The sequence below is a fragment of the Bubalus bubalis genome, chromosome 24 (genome assembly GCF_019923935.1).
Source record: "Bubalus bubalis isolate 160015118507 breed Murrah chromosome 24, NDDB_SH_1, whole genome shotgun sequence".
Taxonomy (NCBI): Eukaryota; Metazoa; Chordata; class Mammalia; order Artiodactyla; family Bovidae; genus Bubalus; species Bubalus bubalis.
In genome coordinates, this window is record NC_059180.1 from 12,541,602 (window position 1) to 12,555,808 (window position 14,207).

General features: G+C 46.0%; 1 protein-coding gene across 7 annotated transcripts in view; it reads right to left on the reverse strand.

Moving 5' to 3' along the window:
* Positions 1-14,207, reverse strand: part of LOC123331529 — a 38,161-nt gene that overhangs the window by 9,692 nt on the left and 14,262 nt on the right. Inside the window, exon 3 of one of the 7 annotated variants that reach the window (XM_044935715.2) lies at positions 11,643-12,746. The exons of 3 other annotated variants lie outside the window; for them this stretch is intronic. In XM_044935715.2, coding sequence (XP_044791650.2) covers positions 12,272-12,746 — 475 coding nt within the window. In that variant the 3' untranslated portion in view covers positions 11,643-12,271. Of the gene's footprint in view, positions 1-11,642; positions 12,747-12,805; positions 13,284-14,207 lie in introns of those variants that run through there. 3 more of the 7 variants (XM_044935716.2, XM_044935717.2, XR_006548211.2) reach the window with 3 other exon arrangements.

Consider the following 14,207-nt stretch of genomic DNA (forward strand, 5'->3'; position numbering starts at 1 on the left):
ATGAACAAACATTATATTTGCAACACTGTTTAACCTTAGAAAAATAAAGTGTAGCCATAAAAACTTTGAAAGCTAGCCATAAAAAGTTCAGATAGTATGATTCCATGTATAAAAAATTCAAAAGTAGACAACATAAAAACCATACTTTTTTTTTAGGGATGAGCACATAGGTGCTAAACTACAAAGGAAGCAAGAGCTATGAAAAGCACGGAAGCTCTGTGGAGGGCAGGATATGAGGGGCTCTGCGTTGGTAGGAAGGTCTGTTCAGGGCTGCTAGGGGGCTGACCACTGTCTAGTTCATGACTTTGGTGGTGGTCACGTGAGTGTTGGCTTGATAGCTATTGATTATGTTCTCCGTGTTTTATGCACATGATGACAAAGTCATTCCTTTGCTCAAACCCTTCCAGAGGCTCCCATCTCAGCCAGAATGAAAAGCCACTAAGGCTTTGGTGACTGACTCTTCCCATCTCCCCTCTTCTTGCTCACATGGATCCAGCCGCACTGGCCTCCAGCCATGATCCTGCCTCAGGACCTTTGCACATGCGGCTCCTTCTGCCTGGACCGCTCTCCCTCAGATATTTTCATGGCTCTCTCTGCTTATCTCCTTCAGATCTTTACTAACAATGTCTGCTTAGTGGTGACTTCCTTAGTCTACTCCCCACACTCAACACACACTGACTCCTTTTCTCTCCCTCTTGACACTTATTACAACTTAATAAACATCATACCTTGCCTTGTCTGACAATGTATTATTTATTGCCTGACTTCCCTCTGTAAATGTCACATCTGCCAAAGAGATGGTACTCTCTTGCCCTACTCCCCACCGAGGCTTAGTCCTCAACTCCGACAGTAGTGCTTGAGACAGAGTAGATGTTCAGAAAAAGTTGTTTTATTAATTGTCTCAAGGCAGACTGGGAAACTCTTCAACGTTCTGAAGAATATGTGAAACCCCTTCATTCATTCTCTTTCTAAACAAGGGATAGGGCAGAGAGAGAGGTGGGAGAGGGGTGCAGGATGGGGGCGACACAGGCATGCTCGTGGCTGATTCTTGTCAATGCCTGGCAAAACCCATCACAATATTATCAAGTAATTATCCTCCAATTAAAATTAATTTAAAAATAAACAAGAACTTTTTTATATTAAGATGAAACTTACAAAACATAAATTAACCCCTTTCCAGTGTGCAATCCAGTGGCATTGAGAACATTCGCAATGTTACGCAGCCACCACCTCTGTATAATTACAGTACATTTTCATCAGCCCCAAAAGGAGGCCTTGTCCCCATTCAGCAGCCCCTCCAGTTGCCCCGCTTCCCCTAGACCCTGGCACCACTCATCTGCCATGGACCTGCCTATTCGGGGCATTTCATTTAAGTGGAATCACACAGCATGTGATCTGCTGGGTCTGGCTTCTTTGACTTGGCCTGTTTCCCAGGTCCATCCGTGCTGTAGCACATTGCAACGCTTCACTCCTTTTTTTGCCGAATACTGTTGCATTGCCTGGATGTCATCACATTTTATCCATTCTGCAGCTGACGGACATTTGGAGGGCTTCTACCTTTTAGCTACTATGAATGATAACTGCTGTGAGCATCTGGGTACAAACAACTCTTTAAATATTCGTTTTCAGTTCTCCTGGGAAACCCTTCTTAATACTGATGTCATGAACCCACACCAGCTGTTTCATAAGCATTTCTTAGGAGTGAGCATGATATGGTTCCAGAACATGGGAGAGAGTCAGGTTTGGCTCAAAATTATAGCTCAATTTTAACATGTTCTGTGACTCTGGGCGTCCTCGTGTGTGCAGTGGAAATATGGAAACTGAAAGGATGAGGTCCCTGTATATAAACTGTCAGTACTATTTACTGGAGTCTTCATTCTGGGTTATGATTTGAAGGATCATAACCTATCCCCTGATAATAAAATATATATCCCCTGACCTCGTGGGTAACTAGTGACGTACCCTGGGCAAAAGTCCCTAACCTGAACTCAGAAAGGAAACTACAGCTATAATTCCTCATCTCGTGGCAGTTGGGAGCTGAGAAATCTCTAAGAAATGCAGCAGGCCTGTGTAGGTAAGGGTTAGTGTGGCTTAGGCCCCACGGGCGCAGATGATGGCCATTCAGCCCAGGAGTTCCGGCGGAACCGCCCAGGCTTTCTGTTATTTCACAGTCTGGACACCAGAGGGCGCTATGGGAACACATATTTTAGCAGGGCCAACCAGCGGGAGCTCGAGTCAAGCTTGTTTGGATAGGGTGTGCGTGTGTGTGTCTGATTAATGGGAAAACAGCTGCTTCTGTTTCAAGGGGCACCCCTCGGGAAATGCATCTGGGACTAGCTGGCAAAAAATAGGCTCTCTTGATACAAACTCCCCCCGACTCAAGCAGTACTAGTGGTCCTTCCCTCCCTCCGTCCCTCCACCAGTGACCTGGCGGGTCACTAGTGACTAACCACTATTCACCTCCCTCCCTCCCTCCCTTCTCTTCTCCTGTCCTTCCTGATGTAGAGTTGCTGCCCTAATTTATCAGCTTTCTCTCAGTTCAAAGGGCTGGTATACACCTCTTTATTAAAGTGGGGTCCATCTGAAACGTGCCTCCAAACACCTGCGCGTTAATTTCGTGTTAAAACCCACATCAGGACTTCCCTGTTGGTCCAATGGTTAAGAATCCACCTGCCAGTGCAAGGGACACAGGTTTGATTTCTGTTCGGGAGGACCCCACGTGCCGGGGCGCCACAACTACCGACCAGTGCTCTGGAGTCCCCGCCCCACAAGAAGAGAAGCCCCACACTGCGAGGCCCGCACACCGTGACGGACAGCAGCCCTGCTCGCGGCAGCCAGTGAGGGCTGGTGCACAGCAGTGAAGACCCAGCACAGCCAGAAAATAATTTAATTAATTTAAAAAAATCTACATCAAAACCAAGTTGCTGCATCGACTTGCACTCAGACGGTGGAGATGCTCCAAGGAGGAGACAGGGGGAGTTTTGGGGGTCCCTCAGTACAAGCCATCTGGGTGCTCATTTGCAGGATGGGAGTAACTTTGTCTAGAAACACATGCGCAGCAGCCTGCTCTGGTCCCTTCAAGTTGGCAGCAGTGGGCACCAAGCTTCCCCTTCCGGCATGGTGACAGAGGGTTGGCCCCTGGCCTCAGAATCTACACCTGACCCTGCGCCCAACATCTTGAGATTCTGGATGGTGCCATGCAGGCCTGTCCAGCGGACCCTGTGTGATCTCATGGGACACTCAGAGCTCCTGACCATGCACTTTTTCAACTCTTGCAGCTTCTCTGACCCTTCCCATGACAGCTGTTCCCAAATTCTGCCCACGATCACCCCTGCATCACACAGCAGGTCAAAGCCACAAAGGCTTTATCCTTTCTCCCCCACCTCTGTGTCCTGCTCCCTGAACTCTGGGAAAGGAGGGTGGTGGGGGATGTGTGGGCAGAAATTATTTTGCACAGGTTATGCAAAAGATGAATTTTGGACTTCCCTGGTAGTCCAGTGGCTAAGGCTGCGTTCCCAATGCAGGGGGCCTAGGTTCTATCCCTGGTCAGGGAACTAGACCCCACATGCTGCAACTGAGAGCTTGAATGCTGCAACTAAGGCTCAGCCAAATAAAAAAAATTTTTTTTTAAAGAAAGAATCTTAAGAAACCCTTTGAAGCCAAGGGTTTCAAGCTAGGTCTCAAAACCAGAGTGGTATCTCAACCAATAAAGCCAGAGAAGAATCTAGGTCCCTTTCAGAAATGTCCACACACGAGGCTCCTGGAGCCAAAAGTTGCATTAGAACTTGACACTGGATGGGGCTTATGGTTTTATTCTATGGGGATTACTTTATTCTATAGGGATTAATTCTCTGACTCTAGATTATGACAAGTAGATTATGGGGTCCAGATTTCTGTATTTTCTGGATAAGACAATGGGGGCTCAGAGAGGGAAGGGAATGGCTTTGTCGCATCATTGACAGCTGGTGCATCTGGGGGGGGACCCTTATTTCGGGGGATGGAGTCAGAAGCTCTGCAGCTCCCAGCCTTCCCCCGGGCCTCCTGGCACCTGGTCCAGGTGAGTGGGGTGACCTGGGCTGACAGTGGGGGGAGTATGGAGACAAGGCTGGACTCTCAGGGGACTGTTCCCAGAAGCACAGTATTGATTCTGATGCTTCTGCAAGAGAAAGCTTGGCAAGGAATCGCAGGAAGAAAGGCACTTAACAGGATGCGTGCTTTTGTGCATTCATATCCTGTCTGGTGAATCTCTAAGAAGGGAATAAAGTATATAACATTCCTTATGTGAATTTTCTTTCATTTTCCACTCACAGAGCATCTTGTGACACTGTATTTACGTGGCCCACATTACAAGAAATGCTGACTGAGTGCTGTTTAGCAGAGGATAGGTGCTTAGATATACAACAAACAGAACAAGTACCTGCTTCACAACTCAAGACACCTTGGATGGATAGTATGCATCTATTTCTACCTCCAGAAAAACCACAATATATGTCTCAGAAACCCAATATCTAATTCGAACTGTGGTGTTGGAGAAGACTCTTGCGAGTCCCTTGGACTGCAAGATCAAACCAGTCAATCCTAAAAGAAATCAACCCTGAATAGTCATTGGAAGGACTGATGCTGAGGCTGAAGCTCCAATACTTTGGCCACCTGATGCAAAGAGCTGACTCACTGGATAAAACCCTGATGCTGGGAAAGATAGGAGGCAGGAGGAGAAGGGGGCGACAGAGGAAGAGATGGTTGGATGGCATCACTGACTCAATGGGCATGAGTTTGAGCAAGCTCTGGGAGATGGTGAAGGACAGGAAAGCCTAGCATGCTGCAGTCCACAGGGTTGCAAAGACTCAGACACAACTGAGCGACTGAACAACAAAGTAAATATACAACCAAATAGGTATAAATACCATCTTTTTTTGTTCAGTGAATTCTGTATTATAATTGTCCCCCCCAAAATGAGAATTTCTGTCTTGGTTTTGGCTGATGGCATCCAACAACAGCTGGCAAGGACTACCACATTTCAAAGTGAGTTGCTGCCACCTTTTATGGGGTGAATTGTGCCCCCCTAAATGTATATGTGGAAATCCTTCATAATGTGACTTCACTTTGAGAGTCTCTTTTCCCTTACTGAAGTATGACTGCATGATTGATTTACAGTGTTATATTAGTTTCAGGTATATAACATAGTGATTTGACAATCACATACATTATGAAATGATCAACACCGTCAGCCTAGTTACCATCTGTCTCCACACAGAGTTATTACAATGCTATTGACTGTACTGTTTGTGCTGTGTAGTACATCCCTGTTACATTCATTTTATAACCGGAAGTTTGTATCTAGTAGTCCCCTTCACCTCCTGGCCTTAAATGACACGTTAGACTAGATGAATTTAATTGATATTTACAGCACATTCCATCTGAAAGCAGCAGAATACACATTCTTCTCAAGGGCACACGGGACATTCTCCAGGAGAGATCACATGCTGGGCCACCAAGCGAGCCCAAATGTGAGAAAACTGAAATCATATCAAGCAGCTTTTCCAATCACATGCTATAAGATTTAAAAAAAAAAAATCACACGAAAAAAACTAAAAAACAAAAACGCATAGACGCTAAATAATATGTTGCTGCTGCTGCTAAGTCGCTTCAGTCGTGTCCGACTCTGTGCGGCCCCATACACGGCAGCCCACCAGGCTCTGCCGTCCCTGGGATTCTCCAGGCAAGAACACTGGAGTGGGTTGCCATTTTCTTCTCCAATGCATGAAAGTGAAAAGTAAAAGTGAAGTCATTCAGTCATGCCCGACTCTTAGCGACCCCATGGCCTGCAGCCTACCAGGCTCCTCCACCCATGGGGTTTTCCAGGCAAGAGTACTAGAGTGGGGTGCCATTGCCTTCTCTGAATAATATGTTACTAAACAACTAATAGATCGCTGAAGAAATCAAAGAGGAAATTAAAAAAAAACACCTACAGACAAATGACAATAAAAACACAACAATCCAATATCTATGGGTCACAGCAAATCAAACATAATTACACTCACCTCACACACTAGTAAAGTAATGCTCAAAATTCTCCAAGCCAGGCTTCAACAACACATGAACTGTGAACTTCCAGATGTTCAAGCTGGTTTTAGAAAAGGCAGAGGAACCAGAGATCAAATTGCCAACATTCACTGGATCATCAAAAAAGCAAGAGTTCCAGAAAAACATCTATTTCTGCTTTATTGACTATGCCAAAGCTTTTGACTGTGTGGATCACAATAAAATGTGGAGAATTCTTCAAGAGATGGGAATACCAGACCACCTGACCTGCCTCTTGAGAAACCTGTATGCAGGTCAGGAAGCAACAGCTAGAACTGGACATGGAACAACAGACTGGTTCCAAATAGGAAAAGGAGTTCGTCAAGGCTGTATATTGTCACCCTGCTTATTTAACTTATATGCAGAGTACATCATGAGAAACGCGGGACTGGAAGAAACACAAGCTGGAATCAAGATTGCCAGGAGAAATATCAATAACTTCAGATATGCAGATGACACCACCCTTATGGCAGAAAGTGAAGAGGAACTAAAAAGCCTCTTGATGATAGTGAAAGTGAAAAAGTTGGCTTAAAGCTCAACACTCAGAAAACAAAGATCATGGCATCTGGTCCCATCACTTCACGGCAAATAGATGGGGAAACAGTGGAAACAGTGTCAGACTTCATTTTTTGGGGTTCCAAAATCACTGCAGATGGTGACTGCAGCCATGTTCCTTGGAAGGAAAGTTATGACCAACCTAGACAGCATATTAAAAAGCAGAGACATTACTTTGTCAACAAAAGTCCATCTAGTCAAGGCTATGGTTTTTCCAGTAGTCATGTATGGATGTGAGAGTTGGACTATAAAGAAAGCTGAGTGCAGAAGAATTGATGCTTTTGAACTCTGGTGTTGGAGAAGACTCTTGAGAGTCCCTTGGACTGCAAGGAGATCTAACCAGTCCGTCCTAAAGGAAATCAGTCCTGGGTGTTCATTGGAAGGACTGATGTTGAAGCTGAAACTCCAGTATTTTGGCCACCTGATGCGAAGAGCTGATTCATTTGAAAAGACCCTGATGCTGGGAAAGATTGAAGGCAGGAAGAGAAGGGGATGACAGAGGATGAGATGGTTAGAAGGCATCACCAACTCAATGGACATGCTGCTGCTGCTAAGTCACTTCAGTCGTGTCCGACTCTGTGTGACCCCATAGACGGCAGCCCACCAGGCTCTGCTGTACCTGGGATTCTCCAGGCAACAACACTGGAGTGGGTTGCCATTTCCTTCTCCAATGCATGAAAGTGAAAAGTAAAAGTGAAGTTGCTCAGTCGTGTCCGACTCTTTGTGACCCCATGGACTGCAGCCTACCAGGCTCCTCTGTCCATGGGATTTTCCAGGCAAGAGTACTCAACGGACATGAGTTTGGGTAAACTCTGGGAGTTGGTGACGGACAGGGAGGCTTGGTTTGCTGCAGTTCATGGGATCGCAAAGAGTCGGACACGACTGAGCAACTGAACTGAACTGAAATCAATTCTAAGAGGGATGTTTATAGCTATACAATCTTACCTCAGGAAGCAAGAAAAATCCCAAACCAACCTTACACCTAAAGTAACTGGAGAAAGAACAAACGAAGCCCAAAGTTAGTAGAAGGAAAGAAATCATAAAGATCAGAGCAGAAATAAATGCAATAGAGATGAAAAAAAATAATAGAAAAGATCAATGAAACTAAAAGCTGGTTCTTTGAAAAGATAAACAAAATTGACAAACCTTTAGCCAGACTCATCAAGAAAAAAGGGAGAGGGCTCAAATCACTAAAATTAGAAATAAAGAAAAGTTACAACTGACAGAAATACGAAGGATCATAAGCAACTACTACAAACAACTATATTCCTCCAAAACGCACAATGGACAAATTCTCAGAAAGGTACCACCTTCCAAGACTGAGCCAGGAAGAAATAGAAGATATGAACAGACCAATCACAAGTATTAAAATTGAAACTGTAATTTAAAATTTTCCAATATACAAAGTCCACAACCAGATGGTTTCACAGATGAATTCAAACATTTAGAGAAGAGCTAACACCTGTCCTTCTGAAACTCTTCCAAAATACTGCAGATGAAGGAACATTCCCAAGTTTATCCTACGAAGCCACCATCACTCTCATACCAAAACCAGACAAACACACCACAAAAAAGATACTTCTAGGCCAATGCCACTGATGAACACAGATGCAGAAGTCATCAACCAAATACAGGCACACTGAATCCAACAACACATTAGAAGCATCACACACCACGATCAACTGGGATTTATCCCAGGGAAGCAAGGATTCTTCAACATACACCAATCAATCAATCAATGTGGTACCCACATCATAAGGAACTGAAGAATAGGAACCATATGATCATTTCAGTGGATGCAGAAACATCTTTGAAAAAAATCAATACCCATTTATGAAAAAAACTCTCCAGAAAGTGGTCCGAGAGGGAACCTACCTCAACAAGACAAAGGCCATACAGGACAAACCCACAGCCAACACCATTCTCAGCAGAAAAGGATGTTCATCCTCACCACTTTACTCAACATAGTTTTAGAAGTCCGAGCCACGGTAATCAGAGAAGAAAAAGACGTAAAAGGAATTCAGATTGGAAAAGAAGAAAACTGTCACTGCTTGCAGATGACATGATGCTATACATAGAGAATCCTAACGATCACACCAGAAAACTACTAGAGCTCACCTACGAATCTGGTGAAGTAGCCGGATACAAGGGCTAATCTCCAAAATATAAACACAGTTCATGTAGCTCAACATAAAAGAAAAAAATCCCAATCAAAAAACTGGTGGAAGATCTAAACAGACATTTCTCCAAAGAAGATAAATACATTATGTGTGTATGTATGTGTGTGTGTGTGTGCGTGCGCGCGCGCGTGCGTGCGTGCATGCGTATGGCCAAAAAGCACATGAAAAGACGCTCAACATTACTAATCAGTAGAAAAATGCAATCAAAGCTACGAGGTACCACTTCACACCAGTCATAATGGCCATCTTTTAAAAGATCTACAAACAAATGCAGCAGAGGGTGCAGAGAAAAGGCAACCCTCCTACACTGCTGGTGGGAACGTAAACTGGTACAGACACGACGGAGAACAGTATGCTGCTGCTAAGTCGCTTCAGTCGTGTCCGACTCTGTGTGACCCCATAGACGGCAGCCCACCAGGATCCCCCGTCCCTGGGATTCTCCAGGTAAGAACACTGGAGTGGGTTGCCATTGCCTTCTCCAATGCGTGAAAGTATGGAGGTTCCTTAAAAAACTAAAAATAGAACTACCATATGATCCAGCAATCCCACTCCTGGGCATATCTCCTGAGAATATCATAATTCAAAAAGACATATGTACCCCAGTGTTCACGGTAGCACTATTTACAATAGCCAAGACATGAAGCAACCTAAATGTCCATGGGCAGAGGAATGGATGAAGATGTGATACATACACAATGGAAAATCACTCAACCATAAAAACGAAGAATGCCATTTGCAGCAACACGGATGCAACTAGAGATTATCATACTAAGTGAAGCAGGTCAAATGTCATGACGTCACTCATATGTGGCATCTAAGAAAACAATGACATAAATGAACTTAATTACAAAACAGAAACTGATTCAGACTTCAAAGGGGAAACATGGAGGAGAAGGATGAGTTAGGAGTTGGAATTAATGTATCTCCTGCCTCTCAGGCAGATTCTTTACTGTCTGAGCCACCAGGGAGGCCTAACACATACACACTATGATATATAAAAAAAGATGATTCTCAATAGATAACTAGTGAGGACCTACTGTCTAGCACAGGGAACTCTACTCAGTGCTCTGTGGTGACCCTAAATGGGAAGGAAATCCAAAACAAGAGGGGATAAGCGTATATGAGTAGCTGATTGAGCTGCCATGCAGCAGAAATTAACACAACATTGTAAAGCAACTATATGCCAATAAAAATTACTAAAAAATAAAAAATAGATCAACAAGGATATACTGTATAGCACAGGGAACTCTACTCAATATTCTGTAATAACCTATATGGGGAAAGAACCTGAAAAAGAATGAATATATGGGAAAAACGAATGGATATATGTATAACTGAATCACTTAGTTGGATATTTGAAACACAACATTGTAAACCAACTATAGTTCAATATAAAATAAAAATCAGGAACTTCCCTGGCGGTCCAGTGGCTAAGACTCTGAGCTCCCAATGTGGGGACCTGGGTTTGATTCCTGGTCACAATTAAGACTAGGTACAGCCAAAATAAATGAATACAAATAAATATTTTTTAAAAAACCAAGGGATACTGATTTTTAAAAATAAGTTAAATAAAATAAATCTTTGGTTTCTTTCCTATATTTCCTAACTCTTTACTGAAGCTCCCACTGTGCTCTTTTGTTTGTCTCCTGAGTTTGGTGAGCATTTTTACAGCATTTTTATCAATCAGGTGAATTCGCCTGAATTTCCATTTCACCCATGTGCAGCACTGGGGTCCCCTTGAGGACACAGCTAGAGCTGATCAAGCAGCTGGAAATAAGAAGATGCTCTTTTGAGAAAGTCATTGAGGAGGTGTTATCAGACTTTCTTTTGGCCCCTGCAGTGAGATAGAGGCTTACTCCTTCTTCCTCAAGCCCAGCTGCGGGGGGAGGGGGGGACAGTTCAAGTTCACCATGTGAAGAACTGGCGTGTCCTTGGAGGGCACCCAGTGTACTGGTGTCTGGCTTTTTTGATTCTATGATTCAACTGTATTGGTCTTGCAGTTGCTTGGTTGTAGTTACTAGAGCCATGGGCTTCCCAGGTGGCTCAGTGGTAAAGAATCCGCCTGCGGATACAAGATATGTAGATTCGATCCCTGAGTCAGGAAGACCCCTTGGAGGAGGAAATGGCAACCCACTCCAGTATTCTTGCCTGGAGAATCCCCATGGACAGTGGAGCCTGGCAGGCTACCGTCCATGGGGTCTCACCGAGTTGAACATGACTGAGCGCATGCGCCCACGCACGCACACACACACACTAGAGCAACATTATTCTAGCTTTTTGTTGAGATGGAACTTACCTATTATAAAATTCACCCTTTTAAAGTGTGTGGTTCAGGGGCTTTAGTATATTCACACAGGTGTGCAACCATCACCATTATTCTAATCCAAAACATTTTCATCGTCCCAAGTAGAAACCCCATGGCCCTTCCCTTCTTCCCTTACAGACTCTGGTCTACTTTCCATCTCCATGGATTTGTCTATTCCGGGTATGTCATATAAATGTAATATGATATTTGCCCTTTTGACCTGGCTTATTTCATTTAGCACGATACGGAGATTCATTTGTGTTGTAGCATGTGTCAATACTTCACTTCTTTCATGGCCAAATAACTTTCCATTGTATGGATATGTTTACTTGATCCATTCATCCATTGATGGATATTTGGGGTTTTCCCACCTGTTGGTAATTCTTGCTAGCCCTACAACAGGGCTATTGTATGAATATTTGGGTACAGATGTTTGAGTCCCTATTTTTCATTCTTTGGGGTATATACCTAAGAGTGGGACCAATGTGCCATATAGTAATTCTAAGTTTCACTTTTTGAGGAACTTCTCAAACCATCGATTTGTTTTAAATTATCCCCCACACTTTACAGTAACTCTGAAATATTCCCATTTTACAGATAAGGCACAAGAGAGGTTCAGAAACTTGCCTGAGGTAACACAGCTCATGAAGAACGCACCTGGGAGGGACTTCCCTGGTGGTCCAGCGGCTTAGACTCAGCGCGCCCAGTGCAGAGTGCCTGGGTTCAACCCCTGGTTAAATTAGATGCCGCACGGCACAACGAAGACCTGCTGTAGCCAAATAAACAAAAAACTTTTTTTCTTTTTTTTTTTTAATTTTATTAATAGGGCCTCCCTGGTAGCTCAGTGGTAAAGAATCCGCCTGCCAGTGCAGGAGACAAGGGTTCGATCCCTGGTCTGGGAAGACCCCACATGCCGCGGGGCTACTAGGCTGTTGTGCTGCAGTGACGGAGCCTGGGCGCCACAATGACCGAGCCCACAAGCCACAGCTACTGAAGTCCTCACGTCTTAGAGCCTGTGCTCAGCAACGAGAGTAGCCGCTGCAGCGAGAAGCCTGCGCACCACAGCTAGAGAGTGGCCCCGGCTCGCCGCAACTACAGAAAAGCCTGCGCGGCAATGGAGACCCAGCCACCATAAATAAAAGAGATGATTTCACAACCCCTCCAGGACACTGACCGGGTCTGCCTGCGGCCCGAGCCTGTGCTCACTGCCCCTCACTCTCCCTCCTCCCCGCCCTGAAGCCACCGGGAGCCTCTTGCTCTGGGCCGGAGCGGGTCTCAGCGCGGTGCTGAGACCTCGCGGCTCCGGGCACAGCTCTGTGCGGAGTCCTGGACATCCCTGGGCCTCTCCTTTCACAGGATCCCCCTCCTGAAGGGGCGGCGGGGCCCTGAGCTCTGGCCTCCTCCCTTCCTGGGGTAGAGCTTGCGTTCTGCCTGGCATGGTGACACACAAGGACGCCCTTGGTGTCTCAGCCATTGACCCGTCAGGCCCACCGCCCAGGACAAAGCCCGCCGGCTCCCAGCCTGCCCAGAGCCCGGCGCATGCGGCTGCAGCCCTCCGCTTCCTTCCCCCTCGGCTCTTCCGTCCCAATGAGCAGAGACCCCAAGGCCTGGAGCTGCTGAAAACCCTGGAAAAATAAGAAAGAAAACTCATAAAATGGAAATCCAATGAAATAACTAATAAAAGTGGTAGTAATAAATGTAACACTTTATTAATTGCTTAATGTTCTATTTGTGAACATCTCATTACTGTGGGGTCACCATTTTTAGGTTTAATTTTCTTTGTGAAGTTTCCTGGGCACACATGGAGGCAATGAAGAGAAATCATGGCTGGTGAACTTTTATGGGAAAAACCTTTGATGTCAGACGTGGGGTGCCTTTGATTGTGTTGAGCGTGTTGGGTGATGAGACCTCAGGAGTCTGAGTGCCCAGGGCTCTAGAAAGTCTAAATCCGCTCAAGTTATGGGCGTATGCAGGGCCAAGCAGCCCCACGATAGAGCCACAGACGTCTTCTTTCTCGGAAAGGAGGGAACCGGATGGCAGTGAACAAAGATGCCTGTCTACTCCAGTCTCCAGGGCTGTCGGCAGAGGCTACTGGCAGAGGGTGGCTTTGACACGGGCCCCAGCCGATGGCATCTCTTGTTGTTTCACCAAAGCCTGAGGCCCTGGACATTTCAGATTTCAAGGTCAGGTTCACAGAGCTTTACAGAGTAGCCACCCAGTGCCTGTTTTGTTACTTAACGTTTATTTATTTGGCTGCGCTGGGCCTTAGTTGCAGCACGTGGGATCTTTGCTCTTCACTGCAGCATGCACGGTCTTTAGTTGAGGCGTGTGGGATCTAGTCCCCCGACCAGGCATTTAACCTGGGCCGCCTGTACAGGAAGCGCAGAGTCTTAGCCACTGGACCCCCAGGGAAGCCCCATCAAGGCCTGGTTTTATGGCAGGCACTCAGAGTTCTCAGGCTGAGGGTTCCTACAAGGTCAGGACAGACAGTGAGCACTGGGGTGGGGCGTGCTCTCCAAGAGCTGGGGACCCCAGTGCAGGGCACAGGCCAGTGACGCCCGGGATGAATGGAACCGGCCACACGGAGGAGGGTGGAGGGCACACAGGCTGAGTCCATTTCGTCAGCAAACACCAGGCTGTTCTGGGTCTCATGGGAACACAGAGTAGCTGGGACAGGCTGGGCAGTCAGCGGGTCTCAGGGCACACCTGCATTTCTGATGAATCATCCTGGCTGTGCATGTGGAAGGTGCCTGGATCAGCCTGGAGGCTGGGCAGACAGTTAGAAGGCTGATGTTGTGGTCCACACGGGAGGCCAAGCCAGGGATGTTGAGGCCTGGACAGTGGATTTGATTCCAGGCTTGCCATAACAAGGCACTACCAAGTGGGGGACTCTGGACAAGGGAAGTGTATCCTTTCACAGTTCTGGAGGCCTGAAGTCCAGACTCAAGGTGTCAGCTGGGCCATGCTCCCGCTGAGATGCTGGGTAGAGTCCACCCTGGCCTCATCTCAGCTCCTGGATGTGGCTGAGCATCCTGGTCATTCCCAGGCTTGTACCTGCATCACTCCAGTCTCTGCTCCATGGTCAC